We start from the raw sequence: 19129 nt of genomic DNA on the forward strand, positions 1-19129 counted from the left end.
TCCAAAGATGAAGCTGAAGTTATTCAAAGTTTGATAGTGTTAAACCTAGTAATATTTGCAATTTACATGATTTGTCAAACCTATGTAATGTTTCTTAACTAATCACCGTAACAATACGAGTTAAAAGTTAGTGTCGTGTATTGTAGCTCGTTAATCGCATTGTAATGTCAATGTGTAAGTACTTTGGGTACTTACAAATAAATTAACTTTATCGATGAATCAATTGTTGTTGTTCGTATGAAATGTACTCGTACAATATAGTGATAGTTATTGTTGTTCTACGGCTCTGTATATCACGTTCACAACTCACGCATAGATCGTACAATATCTACGTATTATAGTTCCCACGATATAGTCCTTATGTACTGTACTAATGGTACCCTTGTTATAGTACCATTTCGGGTCAACACGACCATAGAAAACCATCTCATCCCTCATTTATTCATTTTGTGACTCATTTAAAAGAATTGAGACAACTTGGGAGTTGATTGGTATTGAATATGGTCACTTGTGATGAAAACAATCACTTATACATAGAAGCCTTGTACATTAGTAGTGTATCTTGTAAGGAATTCGATACATTCTTTCCATTTTGAACCCCAAAGTTAAAACTAACCTGAAAAAACCTTACAACCTTCATTTAAAACATATTATATGTCTTTCCCAAACTTATGGATCACAAATGTGCAAAACAAATTTGAGCAATTCAAGTCATCAACATTATGGTATTCCTCATTTTAGGTAATGGTATAGATGGGGTAGGTTATATGCATCGACAAGAAACTATCAGAGTATTAAAAACTAATGTGTAAAACACTTACACTATTCAAAATAGGTGTCACAACACCACAAAAATGGGACAATTTTAATACCATTATCGCACGAAAACACTAATCTAAAAGTACTTGTTCATGCAAAGACAGTCAAAAGCATATTGTTCATGACAATCACAACCCAAAAACACCCATAAAACAAATTGTTCAAAAATAATCAAAAATAATTTTAAAAATTGTTCAAAATATGTTCAAAGCATCAGCATCTATTGGCTATCTATCCACGCCCTGGTGCTTTAAGAAGACAAGTGCTAGTTTTGGACGGAGTTTTTTGATCAAGCAAGTTTTCGCCTTTTTCCAAGTCTCAGCGTCATCTCTAGCATGGCAATATGCCCACATGCAGACAAAAATCCCGCAATCATCATTCCCATCCTGTTGTCTGCATCCTTCTACCCATTCGACATGTGAAGGTATCTCCAACGCGGTGTTATTTTCAATCACTGTGCTATAATAACTCGCCTACAAAAATATACTATTATATTAGTATACATGTATTTTCATTACCATATTGCAGCACCGTTCAATCACAATACCCAAACTATGGATTAATAAAACATATACCACATTCTCCAATATATAAATTAAAGAAGTAATCATCGATTTAAAAACTTACGATATAATTTGCAATTCCTGGGCTCGTCGGAGAATGGGCTAGGGAGTTCCAATGCCGAATTTTTTTTTTTTGTTTGGGTCCAATACAAGCAAGAACCAGTGATCTTTGGGATTTATAGGTATCATAACATATTTTTTGCTGTAGAGACGTGCTATTCCAAGCTTCTCAACCGCGGTAGATCCAAAATATGTTAAGCTCCTGAAAAAGGTAAAAAAGGTATCCAACTCTGTATCACCCATCTTTTTGAAGTCCATTCTATCTCGTGCCAGTATCTCATACTACGAAACATAATAAAAAAAAATATAAGATAAACCAGTATACACAGAATGCAACATATTTGTTAAACCAGTTTATACCTGGGCAGGGGTCTCGAGATAATCAATCTCATGCCCATGTTCATCCATGATCGCTTCGGAATTTAACAGACTCATGTATATGTCAATATGCTCCCCACTCAGATGCTGATCAAACAAAAGATCGCACATATGCTTTCCAGTCAATACATTTGGGCCTCTTTCGATCACAATTGCACTACAATAGAAATAAACATGCACTATTTGTTTAGTACACCGATAATACATAAGAAGTTATTATATACCAAATGTTTAGTAAGTTAGTGATTTTACCTCAAATCAACATCAACCAAGTACCCATCCAGTACTGCCCTCTCTACACCAGTTAGTTCATCTCGACATACATAGTCTGTTCTCCCCCGGTACGTAGAATTATCTACGACAACCTATATCCAAAGGAATCATTAGTGATAATAGTACTAATAATAATAACAATAATACTTATTAAATTATAATCATAATTACTGTTGTGGGCAGTTTAGTAGAGACTACGCTGCGTTCTTGTCCTCGACTCTTTCTTCTTCGATTGTCTTCGCTTGCCTTCGACCTTCTTTCCCTCTCCATGTTCAGTACTTCTATCAAAGTTTCTTCTTCTTCTTCGTCTTCTTCTTCTTCGTCTTCTTCTTCTTGTTCTCATTTTTTCTCTTTTTTTTCCTCATCTCCAAGTTCTTCAACAGCATTAAAAAATTTATCTCCCTCCTCCACTTCCTTTTTCCCTTTATCTTGCTCTTCTATTTCCTCTTCTATTTCCTCTTCCTCCTCCTCCTCTTAAAAAATAAGAGCTTTTCTTCTCTTCTTCTTCCCTTCTGTCTCTTCCAATCTCACATTCTTGCTCTTCACTTGTTGTGCATTTCCAAAATGCAGCTGCAGTTCACATAAAATAAACAATGATCAGTATAATACAACAACATCATGTTGGTTTACAAATGGGACATATCTATCTCATTAATAGTACGCTTCACTTACACTCCTGACTTCCATTTTTCCACCGACCTCCAAAGCTGCAACAATAGGACCAGATAGTTCTTCCACAGGTGAAACCATAAACTTTCTCTCTTCTTTGTGCACGGAGAATGATATAACCTAATAAACATATAAACAAATTGTACATTTGTTTATTAAGTAAGCAAATACCACAATGAAAATGCATAAATAAAATTGTTACCTTGTCTGGTGTAAGTTCTCTAAAAAGATGTTTAGTCTGACGTTCATCGGCTGGTATTTTGGAGTCGGACCATCGGAAAAATCTCGGGTATTCGAAAACGCTTATTGCGAACCCCAAAGAAGTGATCTTTTCACTCACCCATGCCAACAATTCAATGGTGCAACCATCAAAATACCCTCTTGCCCCAGCCAAGTGTGCCTCAATATTTTCAATGAGCACATCATACACCAACTTTCCCCACGCAAAATCTCATACGCGCTCCAATTTGTCAACATGTGGATAAACGTACCTCGGCAGTTGAAAGTTGCCCTTTGGCAATAAGAAAGTATTGCAAGCGAAAATAATGTACAACCTACAAAAATCCTCAATTGGTTGTTGGTCGGTCCTAACAGCATACTCTTCCAATTTTTCAGCAATTTGATGACGTTTACTTGGGTCAATTTACCCCAAAAAACACGTCTAATGAAAGGAGTTTCTATTTCCAGGCTTTTATCGATGGGTACCCCCTTCAACTGTAATCCCATCATGATGCATAACTCCCTAGGATCAAAGACGACTGGGATAGTTTTACCTCCAAACCAGAACGTACGTTCCTCCACGTTGTATGTCTTTTTCAACAGAACAGACACCTTTAAGAAACTATGGTATATCTTAGGCATGTTTAAGAAATGCCCGAAAGGATTTTCCTCCAAGGCAGCAAAGTGTCTGGCCGTCATCATAGGTTTAATTATGTTCATTTGTTCTTTGAAGGCGCTAGGAGAGCATTTGCAAGCTTGTTGGGCGTCAACATCTGCAAGTGTATTACGATTATAAAGGAAAAAAAATAATGAAAAAATACAATTGTAAGATAATAATGGTACTATGTAGTTATTGTAATTATACCTTCACTATATTGTATCAATACCATACACCTACATTACCTATACTATTAGGCAATACTACATATACTATTTAATTACATCAGAAGAAACGCCATTACCTTTTTTTTTACCTTCTAACTACAATAGCACTACCGTTGTGTAGTAAGACTTATATTATTTAAACACATCTGATGCCCAAAATCAAACCCTTGTTATGACCAAAAGTGATTTGGGGAAATATTAATATTTCAGACGAATGATACCCAAGAGCGAAAGTGTTCAAAATCATGCAATTCAACAGAAAATGAACAATTTTTGCAAGCATAAACAAGAAAACAACATTTTATCGGAACCAGTTGTTCGATTTTTTTATGTGAGAAAACCCCAATCTCGCCATTGGATACTACCCACTACTGGAAATGTTCAAAATCATTCAATATGAGAACATGCAGTTTGTTTTTTGCTAACCTAAGCAAAAAAACAACAAATTTCATTATCGATTCCTGAAAAAAAAAAAATCCCTTGCTTCTCCTTCCCGTTCTATGTCTTCACCATTCTTCTACTTCGAAAATTATTACTTTAGTTTCCTGTCTACTTTCCGCCTTGTTGTGGTTATTTATACAAGCAAACAAAAACCGAAAAACCTGAAGAATCGCTTGCACGAAGAAAAACTGCTAGAAACCGCTGAGGAAATGGTTCGAAAATTGAATGACAACGGATAGTTAAAATATTGAAGGTCTTCGCTGAATCCATTGCAAAAAAAAATTTGGAGTCTTTAGTTTCTTAGGTGTTGAAACAATATAATAGGTAAATGAGCTAGGCTTGTATACTTACTTCCTGATCCATCAAAATCAGTCTTCTCATAATTGAGTTCCAACTCGTAAGGCTTTTCGATGAATTGTTCAAGAGTTTTGATTTATTTGTAACCCCTTGATATAGACATTGTTGAATCATTTGACATGCATCCTGATAGTTAATTTAAGCAGTATATGCATGAAAATATATAATACATCTATGCATCATCATTATACACATGAAAATACAAATTATGATTGTGATCTTCATAATATTCAAAAAAATAATAAAACAAAGATTGGAAGCAATATTTTTTTTACAAAGAACTACCATAAAAAAAACACTATCTATGGTCTATGTCTTAATATAATAAGACACATAGGGCTCTTTTGGTTGGTGGGATAAGGGGTGATTGACAGATTAGTCACCCCTAATCCGGCATTTGGTGTGAATGATATAAACTCGGTATTGACACAAGGCCCGGTATCTAATCACCCAAATGAGTGATAATTTATCCCACCCCAATAGGTGTGATTAAATTATCCATTATAGACAATGCTAATGGAAATACAAAAAAGCCCCAAATAAAGCCTCATCACATCCACCAAATTACAATTTTCAAAAACATATATTAAAAAAAAACTATTTTTTACATTAGGTCATATTTAATTTTTTACATTGCATAGCTGCAAAAGTCAGATATTTATTTTTTACATTAAGTCGGAAAAAAATATTTTCAAAAACTATAGGAATAAAAAAAATTAGATTTTTATCCCAAAGCCTAGAATAATAGAATTATTCTAATTAGAAATTACAATAATTATTGATAAGCGGTGCATGATAAATTGGGATTGTTTTTTTTTTTTTAAAACGTTTTTGTGAGTCAATAAAATTAAGGGCAAAATACACTTTACCCCCTTGTACTATGCCCCACGTAACACTTACCTCCTTGTACTATGAAAAATACACTTACCCCCTTATTTTAATGGTCAACCTATTTGACTCTTAACGGTGTTAGTAGTAAAATAAATTTAATACATTTCTAACAATCCCTACTAAATGACACATTTTTTTTATTTAAAAAAATATATTACATATACTATGAATAAATTAAATAAATATTTAAGATAATAATATTTTTAAATTTTGATTAAATAAGAAAAATATTATTACTTTTTAATAATTCATAAGAAATGACATCTTATTTTTATTAAAAAAATATATTTTCATTGTGGATAAATATATTAAATAAATGTTTAACATGTATAAATTTTTAAATATATGATTAAAATATTTACTCATTAAATATTTATATTAAAATTATAATTCTACAGTAATATTTTTAACGATATATGCTAATGATTTATTTTATTTATTTGTAACATCAAAATTTACTTAAGCCTTTCACATTTAGGATTCACTATATAGAATTTAATGTTACAAATAAATATTAAAAATTCAATGTACACAATGTTTAATGAGTTAAATAATTTAATCCAGAATATAAAAAAATAAACTTGCTACTTGGTTGTATAAAATAACATACGAAAAATTATATTATCTAAATATTAATTTTTAATATAAATATTTAACAAGTAAATTATATTTCATTCAAAATTTAAAAAATGAATTGCTATCTTAAATATTTATTTAATATATTCATAGTACATGTAACATTTTTTTAAATAAAGAAAATGTGTCCCTTAGTAAGGATTATTAAAAAGATATTAAATTTATTTTCGTTCTAACACCGTTAAGAGTCAAATATGTTGACCGTTAAAATAAGGAGGTAATTGTATTTTTCATAGTACGAGGGGGTAAATGTTACATAGGAAATAATACAAGGGGGTAAAGTGTATTTTGCCCTAAAATTAATTTGACCAAGGGTTGTTTTGTAAATTCAAGAATAATCAATCATAATCATTATAACCAAACATCAATTTAAGTTATTCAGTATTAATAATCCCTCATACCAAATGTGATTTTTTTCCTACTAAATAGTGGTGAATAGTGCAATAATTAACAATCAATCATGTGTTTGTAATCCCATTCTACCAACCAAAAGAGCCCATAAAGAATTAGTATATAATTAAAAAAAAAAAAATAAAAAAAAAATACTCTTGATTCATGGTGATATCTTGGCGCAATGTCTTGCAGCTCTACAACTTGAACAAATGCTTTTCTGTTCTTCATTTTCATTTTTTTATCATCTCTCCAGCTTTGCACCTAATAAGCATCTCCATTGGATGTCGCAAACATATACAACTTGCGTCGCCCCTTACCCACAAAACTCCCCACTAATTTCATCCCGTTGCCTGCATCACCATCCCAACAATGCCGGCGGCCTCCACCGAATGTGAACCGCCGGAATAACCACGTTGCCGAATGAGCCAAGAGTAAGATATATTTATTTACCATTTTTTTTCTATTTGATAACGGGTGATTCGGAAACGTCTCCATAGTAATGAATGGGATTGTGTTAATGATGATTGATTGGTTGCAACGGCATGTGGAGAGTTTCTTTGTTTTTTCATTAAGAGAATTTTTGGATATATTTTTCGGTTTGTAGATTTTAATTCAGTTTCATTTCTAATGTATTACTATTAAGTAATATATGTTATTACCCACATTAAATCAAATAATTTCATTCGACAGAAATATGAAGAGTTTTTTTTTTCTTTTTAAATAAATTTCATGCGGTGGTTTTTGTTAGTTTGTAAATGAGTGAGTTGTATTATTATTATTATTATTATTATTATTATTATTATTATTATTATTATTATTATTATTATTATTATTATTATTATTATTATTATTATTATTATTATTATTATTATTATTATTATTATTATTATTATTATTATTATTATTATTATTATTATTATTATTATTATTATTATTATTATTATTATTATTATTATTATTATTATTATTATTATTATTATTATTATTATTATTATTATTATTATTATTATTATTATTATTATTATTATTATTATTATTATTATTATTATTATTATTATTATTATTATTATTATTATTATTATTATTATTATTATTATTATTATTATTATTATTATTATTATTATTATTATTATTATTATTATTATTATTATTATTATTATTATTATTATTATTATTATTATTATTATTATTATTATTATTATTATTATTATTATTATTATTATTATTATTATTATTATTATTATTATTATTATTATTATTATTATTATTATTATTATTATTATTATTATTATTATTATTATTATTATTATTATTATTATTATTATTATTATTATTATTATTATTATTATTATTATTATTATTATTATTATTATTATTATTATTATTATTATTATTATTATTATTATTATTATTATTATTATTATTATTATTATTATTATTATTATTATTATTATTATTATTATTATTATTATTATTATTATTATTATTATTATTATTATTATTATTATTATTATTATTATTATTATTATTATTATTATTATTATTATTATTATTATTATTATTATTATTATTATTATTATTATTATTATTATTATTATTATTATTATTATTATTATTATTATTATTATTATTATTATTATTATTATTATTATTATTATTATTATTATTATTATTATTATTATTATTATTATTATTATTATTATTATTATTATTATTTTTCTTTTTTTTTTTTTTTTTTTTTTTTTGTCATTTGTTGTTATTACTCAATTATCCTTTTATACATTTAATTAGGGGTGGATTCGGTACGGTTGCTAAACATTTGGCTCGATACCGTGTACCTACCGTACATTGTGGTATTGAAAATTTCATACCGTTACCGTACCAAAATGTTCGGTATACCAATGTTTGGTATACCATTATTTTCGGTACGGTACAATCGGTACGTGGTACTCTACCGTACGTGGTGATTGTATCAAAAATTAAACAACAAATGAGCTAACAAATATGTAAATCTCAATTGAAAAAAGTTCTAGTGTATCTAATTTTCTAAGAAGACCCGAGTGTATAATCATGAATAATAAACATAACTTGCTTCAACGAAACAAGAATATAAACCCAAATAAATGTGGTTTAATGGAACAACGACTAAATACATCTTAAGTACTTGATTGTACTTAATAATTAGTACATACAATAAATATTTTACTAATACTATACATACATGTATATGCATGTAAAAAAAATATTCATCCATGAAATATAATAAAATTAGGTTGCAATAGGTAACATACATGACAAATTAACATAATATATATGTCCAATTCTAAAGTTTAACTTGGTCGGAAAAACAAAATACACTACCACTAACTTAAGGTAAAAATAATTGTTGCAACTCATAAGCTTCCAAGTAAAAAATATAATTACAAAAAATAATATCGAAGTAAATATCTTAATCGAATTATAAAATATAAATTGCGGTACGGTACGGTATTACCGTGGTATTAGAAATACAATACCGCTACCGCACCATATTGTAATGGTACGGTACTAGTTCCGTACCGTAAACATTGGTAACCGTTCTTTCGGTAATTTTTCGGTATTTCTTGGTAGGTATACCGTGGTACATGGTAATTGGCATTTTTTTTCCAGCCCTACATTTAATATTACTATGTTATCTATTGATAAGGGTATTTTGATCCTCACATAAAATGGAAGAAACCTTCCATAATATTCCCACTTTTATAATTAGTATAGATATAGATAAGCAAATAAGATCTTAAACAAAAAGGTGTTTTTGTGTTTAAGTCTACAACCAAGCATGTTTATTATTCAAGGTTTTGAGGCTATATCTCTTTCACCAATAACCCCATCCATTTATTATTTTTAATAAATAAAGGAAACATTCATGTATATGTCAATATTACCCTCAACCATTTATACCCAATTCTTAATTATAACCCCAATTTAATCAATTTTGTCTACAAAAATCCAATTTTGAGCAAAAAAAATCAATTTTGACTTTTTTTTAGCATACTTTAATAAGCTCTAGTTACATCCTAAATTTAATTTAATCTCAATTTGACCCCAAATTTCACAAATTATTCAATTTTGACTCAAAACTTTTTTTTTCAAAAAACAATTTTCAAAATTTTTTTTTTGCCGCCGGTCTCCGGCGTTGACTTTTCAATTTTTTTTTCTTTTTCTTTTTGTATTTTTATTCTTTCGGATTTTTCGCCGTTTTCGGCGTTGACTTTTTTTTTTTTTGCTTTTTTCTTTTTTCTTTTCTTTTCTTCCGTAATTTTTCGCCGGTTTCCCTGCGGTCTCAGGCGTTGACTTTTTTTAGTGTTTTTTTAAGTTTTTTTTTTTTTGGTTTGTTATTTTTTTCTTACGTCCGCCGCTAAACGTTGGCCGTAATTGTGCTGTCACTCACAGTAAATTAACGTAATTATATTGTCAATGACAGTTAATTAACGTAATTGTACTGCCGTTGATAATACATTTATATAATTGTGCTGCCGTTGACAGTAAGTTAATGTAATATTATTATTTATTTTTTTGTTTTTTTTTTTATTTTGTTTGATTTGTTGACAAGTCAACGTAATTATATTACTGTCGTTGACAGTAAAATAACTGTAAACACAATAATATTATTGTCAACAACATCAATATTATTATTTTTTTGGGTTTTTTGTTTTGTTTGAGTTATTCACGGAGTAACGTAATATAATATTACTGTCTATTATTGTAATATAACTGTAAACACAATAATATTACTGTTGTTATATTAATATTGCTGTCAACCACATCAATATTATTATTTTTTTTGTTTCTTTGAGTTATTCACGGAGTAACGTAATAATATTACTGTCTATTATTGTAATATTATGTGGTTGACGGTAATATTACTGTTGTTATAGTAATATTACTGTCACTCACAGTAATATTAATTCTTTTGGTTTTCTTATTATGTTTACATTTGTTGAACGGTCAGCATAGTAATATTACTCTATTATACAATAATAATGAGTTTTGAATTATCAAAAAAAAAATAATGAGTTTTGTTGTGCTAATATTACTGTGCTAGAGATTAATATAGCAATATTATTATGTTAAACTGTAGTTTAGTTAATTTTACTATGTTTAACAGTAAGATAGTTAATATTACTGTCAATCGCATCAATATTGTTGTTTCCGGAATCCGGCGGGAATTTTTTTTTTTTGAAATTTTTCGTTTTTTGAAAAAAAAAGGTTTGGGTCAAAATTGAATAATTTATGAAATTTGGAGTCAAATTGTGGTTAAATAAAGTTAATGGTGAAATTGGAGCATATTAAAGTATGATGGGTTATTTTAGTCCTTTACAAAAATTTGGACCATGTGTGGACTTATTGGTAAATGAGTTTTTTGTCTGAATCTCTTTATGAATAAGTTTCCATTGATGGGCTTATTTGTAAAGACCCAAACAAAAAAATGTGGGGTGGATGTATTTTTTTAAAACCATCTTATATACGCTCCAACAACTTATTTTAATAACAAAAGAAAGGTTCCTGTAGAAACCCTAGAAAATCCTAAGGTCAATTTTTCCCGCTAGAATATCTTATAATTAAAATTAATTTAATTTTCTAATCCAATTTTTTTTCACGTCTTATTAAATTTCGTATAATCTAATAATTAAACACGTAATTAAATAATAATTCTACTAAGCCATTAACTAATCTCCTAAGTATTGGCAATAGAAATTAATTTTCTAATACTATTTTTTCATGTTTTATTAGATTTCATATAATCTATACTAATGAAACACGTAATTAAATATTACTTTCTACTAATCCTTTAACTAATCTCTTAAATATTGGCATAAATCTAAATTAATTTTCTAATACTAGAGGATATCTTATTATTAAATTTAATTTAATTTTCTAATCCAATTTTTTTTTAATATCTTATTAAATTTTTTATAATCTAATAATTAAACACGCAATTAAATATTAATTTCTACTAATCCTTTAACTAATCTCCTAAATATTAACATAAATCTAAATTAATTTTCTAATACTATTTTTTCATATTTTATTAAATTTCATATAATCTACTAATTAAACACGTAATTAAATAGTAATTTCTACTAATCCTTTAACTAATATCCTAAATATTGGCATAAATCTAAATTAATTTTTTAATACTATTTTTTTCATATTTTATTAAATTTCATATAATCTACTAATTAAACACGTAGTTAAATATTAATTTCTTCTAATCTTTCAACTACTCTCCTAAACACTAGGATAAATCTATCAAATCTTGCAATGATACGCACGTTTAATTATATATTAATTTCTACTAATGCTTCAACATTTTCAATCCACAACTTTTGAATGACACGTTCCTCAATTTTTTGTATCACACGTTCCCTCCAAAGAATTATCGGGAACAATAATTTGATACATATATCTTAGAAGATCCATGGATATCTTTTAGGTTTTCCCCACAAACTCTTTATAAGCATACATCTCTCTGTATCTCTCTCTATCTCTCCCTGTATTTGCTGCTCCAACACCTCAAGTAAAGAAAGCCCTGTTCTTTTTTCCGTTTCCTTGCTTTGGTCTGTGCTCTTTAATCTGTTTTCACTTGCTTCGGTCTCAGTTCGTTTGCCCAATTTGACTCAATCTCAAATATCCTGATTTTTATTTCGACACAATAAAGAAGAATGTGGATTAATATTTATTATTTGGTATGCGAATTTTTCATGTAACTTAGTTTGGTAAATGTTTGTTCTGTCTTACCGTTAATCACTAATATATTATGTGTCGTCTGTATCACAAGGGTTATGTAGAAATCCTCAGTAATCCAAATAATGTTGCAATTTGATTCGGTATTTAAACATTTGATTTAATTTATTTATTTTTACATATGTAATTGGCCATGTGGTAGAGAAGGGGCATATAAAGGAGATCACTACAAAATGAGAGAAAAGCAAGCTTTTGGATGTTATTCTCCAAGATTTAGAGTAATTTAAATATTATAATTTTTTTTACAATTTTTATATGGATTTATTCTTATAAATTTTTTAGTAATTTATTTTACTATAGGAAAAATACAATGAAATGTACTTTATGGGAAGCATTTGCTGAACAAATTGATGCATATGTACCGAATGCTGAACAAATTGATGCATATGTACCAAATTAATACCTGTAAATTAACAGGCTTGTGTTGAGCGAAGAAGTCTATGTCCCATCAGTTAGTCAATTATCGTCCCAACTTTCTTTGACTCGATCGGACGATCCACTCCAGGCAGATAGAATGACCATAGATGAGTGCGTTGAGAGTACAAAGGTATGTTGATTTGTCTAACATATATATGATATATTTTTACATGAACAAATATAATGATTAAGAATCGATTGTTATATATATTGTAGGAGTGTATTGGATCCGTTCTGACGAAAATTCTGGAAATCGAGTCGGCAGCTAATTGGTGGTATACTTCATGAAAAAATTGTATGAGGAAGGCCAATCCGTCTGAAAGAAATATTGGTGCGAAGGAATTGTTGCACCATCATTCCTTTTGGTATTCGAAATTTGTATATAAAATATATATTTTTGTACAGGTTCAGAGTTCGTTCGAGTGAGTGCCATTGATAGTACTGGATCGACTTTATTCGTAATATTTGATCGGTAGTAAAAGTGTAAAACACTTTGAGGCTGTGGACAAGACTTTCAAAGATATACTCAAATTCTCCAATCCAAACAGCAAAAAGGAACCTTTCGGTGGAAAAATAGTTGTTTTTTGTGGCGATTTTAGACAGATTCTACATGTGATCCCAAAAGGAACAAAAGAAGAAGCAGTGTTTGCCAGCATTAATTCATCACCTTTATGGGAATATTGTCAAGTTCTGACACTGACAAAAAATACGAGACTCCTATCCGGCTAATCAGATTCAGAGATTTCCGAAGTAAAAATTTTTTCAGAATGGGTGTTAAGTATTGGGTATGGCACCATAGGTGATCCCAATGATGGGGTGGTCAGCATTGAAATCCCTGATGACTTACTCATAAAGAGTCAGCTGATCCACTTGCTTCAATTGTAAATGAGACATACCCATTATTTTTAGAGAATATGGGTGATATCAGTTACTTGCAACACAGGGTCATACTGGCTCCGACAAATGAGATTGTTGACGTGGTAAACGATTACATGCTATCGTTGGTTCCTAAGGAAAGGAAGACATATCTCAGTTTTGATAGTACATGTTCAGCGAACGGAAGCATTGACGAACCTGATGATATTCATACGCCCGAGTTTTTGAATACCGTTAATTCTTCTGGTCTTCCAAATCACGAATTAAAACTGAAAGAAGGTGTTCCAGTCATGTTGCTGAGAAATATAGACCAATCTTCAGGTTTGTGCAATGGCACCCGACTGTCAATCACAAGATTAGGAAATCGAGTCTTGGAAGCGAAATTATATCAGGAACCAACATTGGTCACAAGGTGTTTATTCCACGTTTGATTCTAACGCCATCAGATAGCAGGATTCCTTTTAAATTCCAGCGTATACAATAAAATTCCTATCACTCTTTCGTTTGCAATGACGATAAATAAAAGTCAAGGCCAATCTACACATGTGGTTATATATCTTCATAAATCAGTGTTTTCACATGGACAATCATATGTTGTTATCTCAAGAGTTACGAGTCGAAGAGGCTTGAAGATACTTATTTGTGACAACGACGGGAACACCTCAAATACTACGTACTACGAACGTCGTTTATAAAGAAGTTATCCAAAATCTGAGCTAAGTAAGTTATTTATATTTTTGTTTAAATTTATATATGGATTTTTTGTCTTCAAAGTTGTATAAATGAACTTTATAACATTTATTTTCAATTTATAAAAAGTTTTTTTTTTCTTTTTTTGTCCTATGGTGCAGGTGACATAAGAGCAAGAGTTGAAGACAACTACTCTATTGGTGGCCGAATTAATTCTTTGGTGGATAGAGTTTTATTAGATTTTCCAGTAGAATAATATTCAATATATAGTTTTTATTAGATTTTTCAGTTAAATATTCAATATATTTATATTTCTGTTTTTTTAATGATTATTATGTTTGATTTGTTCACTCCCGTGTATCGCACGGGTCAAGTTACTAGTTTTTAAAAAAATAAGACTTCTTATTATTTTTCTAACCAACACCTTTTAACAAGTTATAAGCTCTTAAACATCTTATAGAGCTTATAAGTTTAATTAAACAGGCTCTAAACCCTAAGTCAGTAAACTTCTTTCCTAATACAAACACTTTTTTTTTTCTTCTTTTTCTTTTTTTTTTTCCTTCTTGTTACGCCTAGTACAAACATAAGGGTTTTTTTTTTTTCCAATTTTTGTCCCTAGTAAATAATAATAATTTTTTAAATAATGATAATATTATTATGAAGCCTTAAATAGATCAATTTAGTGAATCATATAATTAATTAATTAATTATATATAAAAAATAAAATGGCAAGATAAATAAATTATTAATTTGGAAGAAAAAAAACATGAAGATATCTATTTGAGTTTGCATAAAAGAAAACCCATACCTAATTAATTATATGCTGAAATCTAAATTTAATTAAATAAAAAAAATCTAAATTAAATATCCTATATATGTATAACAAAACCACATTAATTCTGAAGATTAATTAATCATCAACAACTGGTGATGATTTTCTTACCTCCCTTTCTTTTTGGTTCGCTGATAAACAGATTTTCCAGATACGGGATTTGCTGATAGCCCGTTTTAATACAATAAATGCGGTCGAAGGCAAGTACATTCACATATTCTTGAATATTGGAAGCCATATCGCACTCGACTTGCTCGGAATTCGGTGGCCTACCGTTTAAATCGACCCACATCAACTCTTCTTCTTTTTCTCCGCCTCCGACTTTAATCATCTGACAACGGCTATTGTTGAAGCACACATAAAGGTAGCCCCCCACACAAGTCATGTACATGAACAAGCTATCATTTCTCCCATACGTCAGCTCGGGAAATCTCTTGAACTTTTCGTTGACCGAATCGAACCCGACTATCTTGATACCATAACCGCGATCTTCCACGGTTTTGAGCATAAAATACAAGTCGCCGTTCAAAGACACGCTTTTCCCAATAAATAATCCACCACCCAAAAATTCATCCGCGGTTTCTCTAATCTCGCTCCACCGCATGGCTCGACAGTAGTAAATCGCGTAGCGCTCGTAGTCGATAATTATCACCTTGTAGTCATTAATGGACGGATCGTAGCAGATTCCGTAAACCCTTTTATGCCAGCTGTATGATATTTCATCGTAAGGGCAGTAGAACTCGACGTGGGTCCCGGCGGATAGATTGCATAGCACGTACTGGTTGTGAAGAAGTTTGCCGTAATGGTTGTGAAAAAGTTCGTCGTATCGCCAAAGAGCTAAACCGTCGCAATAGCACAAAACCCTCGGATCGAGTTTTTGTTCGTGCTCCAATTGTTCAAGTTTCATCTTTGACCTTATATGTTGAGGTATTTTGGTGACCCTTACTTGGGATACGTCTGTGAAGCGTGGGACCTCGCACCAGAAGAAGATATCTTGGTTGCCGGAGCTCTGTCGGGATTGCCGGAGATGAACTCCGGCGAATCTTTCGCCAGAGATTGTGACGTTCCATGACTTGCAGACGGATTTGAATCTCAAGAGAGACTTGGACGGCAGTCGAGAGAGGATGATTTCGACGACGTCGTACGGCAGTTTCTCCTTGATTTCGTCCATGGCAACAAGTATTTGTGCTTTTTTTCTTTTTTTGTTTCTTTTTTTTTGGGTTCAGAATCCTACTTATATATAAAAAGAAAAACACAAATCCTACTTATAAAATAATACTAAACCCTAAGTCGGTAAACTTCTTTCCTAATACAAACACTTTTTTTCTTTTTTTTTTCTTTTTGTGACGTCATACAAACATAATTACTAATTAGGGTAAATTCAACCAACCAACTGATGTATGGTCAAATTACGAAAAACTCCCTCCTGTTTGGGTAATTATAAATCTTCTTATACGTCCACCCTTGCAGTTTCATTGAATCTTCTAAATTGTATAGAGTATTCTCAATTTTGTACCCGTTTTATCACATTCTCTACATTTTGAAGCAAGATGATCATGTGTTTTTTGGCTTGTATATATCAGATTGTGGTGCATCAGAAACTGTATAAACGAGTATTTATGTTGAATGTGACACCATAAGAATGTACGTCTAATTAGAATATTCATAATTGCGTCGTAAATGTAATTATCCAAACATGAGGGTTTTTTTCGTAATTTGACCATACCTTAGGGGTGGTTGTAATTCACCCTACAAATTAATATGATTGGAGTTTCAGATTTTGTCCAATACATCGAGCGAGTATTTTAATCAAATTAAATATGAATTATTGGTAAAAAAAAAATCCCTGTCAATCGGTTACTGTTAGACCTAAGGAGTTACTGAGTAGATTTAATAGGGGAAAATACTAAAATGCCACCCAATTATCTGAGTATCAATAATTTTGGATAACATCCTTTTGAAGTGTTACTTACTGGTAGATTTTTTTTTTTTTTTTTCTACGATCATTAACCTAGCAAAAAGAATTATAATTCATAGTAAAAAAGTTTTTGCTACATATTTGTTCCGTTGCATTTACGGGCGTAACAAAAATTGTACTACGGTAAATGGCTGTAGCAAATATTTTTTTGTTACGGTTAATTCTAGCATTTACTACGATTCCAAGATTAATCTTGGAATCGTAGTAAAAGGTACCTTTGCTACGGATTTTTGTAATACAAAAAAAAATTGTACTAAAACGTTATTTTTCTACTAGTGATTATAAGTTTTTCACTCATCAACCGAACGTGCACATTCTCTTCAACTCCATAGAGTATCCAACAAGACTTTTAATAGAAATAAATATTGTTGTAAATCTTGTAATTCCTGGTCTTTGACTATTTTTTATTTATTTATGTTGACTTCGTAAGATTCACTATTTGTCATTGTTGTAAATAAAATTTGTAATTTTCTTTGCTTATATGCATTTTAGTTATTTATTTTGGAATCTTACTAATATCTTCCAAATTCCAATGTGCAGTGCAAGGAGACCAAAATATATGCGGTCATTCCAACATCAACCTTGTTCCAACAACTTTCGAAACTTCATTATATGTAACAAATTATATATATATATATATATATATATATATATATATATATATATATATATATATATATATATATATATCCCTTATCTCATCAAAACTTTATTGATAAGAGATAAACAAAATCTTCATTCTTTATTTTATTAGTACAATTCACAAAAGTAGAATATATCATTGATCGATCACAATATATCATAAAATTGATGATATGATTCTTATTTTAGTACTCCAACCATCCCACATGATTGTACAACCATATTCTGACCGGTTTATTTAATTTAAAGGGGATATGTACCTTTCAATTTCAGAAACATCCTTATCTAGATAAGTACTACCAAATTAACGGCCAAAAGGGGGCCGCTTAATTCCTGACCCAACCTCAACAATATTATTTATCATAGATTGATAATCAGGTCCACTATCAGCAACATGAAATAAAATAACATTAAATAAACACCACCTTCAAACAGCCTTACCAATCGCTTTGATTTTTGCGGAGCCAACCACTGTTGAATTTTTTTTTGTTTTGATGGAGACATGAAACGATTAACTCCACCTGAGGATTTCGTAGGTCCTTCTTCTACGCTAGAGCTTTGGAATATTCCTCGTTTTGCACCTAATATTTGATCTTGGGACGAAGTACCACGTCCAGCACACCCTAGAATAAAATAAAATAAATTAATTAATTAACATATTTTATAAGTATAATAATTTACTATGATATACAAGTTCATATACCGTCATCATATCGCCTACGCTCCTCTTCACAGAAAGCTAGCTTTCGACTTTCCCTCATCGTATTCCACAATTGCATCTTCTCAATTTCTGATAAATGTTCTTTAATTTGTTTGCGTATTGGGAACCTTGTTCGTCTGGAAAGAGGTATGTGTCAAGGTGACCCCCTTTCCCCATATATCTTGCGATGATTGATAAAGCGGTGGTGAGGGGGAATTTTAAAGGAGTAAAGATGGCCCCTTTTGCACCAGTGGTATCTAATTTCTATTTTTCTAACGATACTTTGATCTTTAGTCATGCAACAAAATCTTATGCATAAAATGTGAAGGGTATTCTTGCGGAATATGATCGTGTTTTGGGGCAGGAAGTCAACCTCGACAAATCCACTATGATGTTTTGCCCGTCCCCTTCCCCCTCGAGGAGATCAGCCATGCACCAAATACTTGGTTTCCATGTGGTCGATCGGCATGATAAATACTTAGGGATGCCAGCTACTATGGAAAAACACGTAAAGAGATTTTCACCTATTTACGGGATCGAGTGTGGTCCAAGATTAAAGGTTGGGGAGAAAAATACCTTTCTAAAGCGGGAGAAGAAGTTCTTGTAAAGGCGGTCCTCCAAGC

The 19129-nt window shown here is 30.1% G+C and overlaps 1 protein-coding gene and 1 pseudogene across 1 annotated transcript; one reads left to right on the plus strand and one right to left on the minus strand.

Moving 5' to 3' along the window:
• Positions 1-12885: 12885 nt before the first annotated feature.
• On the plus strand, positions 12886-14359 carry LOC105966397 (uncharacterized; annotated as a pseudogene).
• Positions 14360-15271: 912 nt separating this feature from the next.
• On the minus strand, positions 15272-16357 carry LOC105950372 (F-box protein At3g22700). The gene has a single exon (XM_012973718.2). The coding sequence runs from the start codon at positions 16355-16357 to the stop codon at positions 15272-15274; it is 1086 nt and encodes a 361-aa protein (XP_012829172.2).
• Positions 16358-19129: the final 2772 nt, after the last annotated feature.

The sequence above is a fragment of the Erythranthe guttata genome, chromosome 7 (assembly GCF_056151865.1).
Source record: "Erythranthe guttata isolate IM_541 chromosome 7, IM_541, whole genome shotgun sequence".
Lineage (NCBI taxonomy): Eukaryota > Viridiplantae > Streptophyta > Magnoliopsida > Lamiales > Phrymaceae > Erythranthe > Erythranthe guttata.

What these genes read in the sequence shown, in the direction of transcription:
- LOC105950372 (XM_012973718.2), bottom strand. Translation starts at nt 16,357, where the DNA reads ATGGACGAAATCAAGGAGAAACTGCCGTACGACGTCGTCGAAATCATC.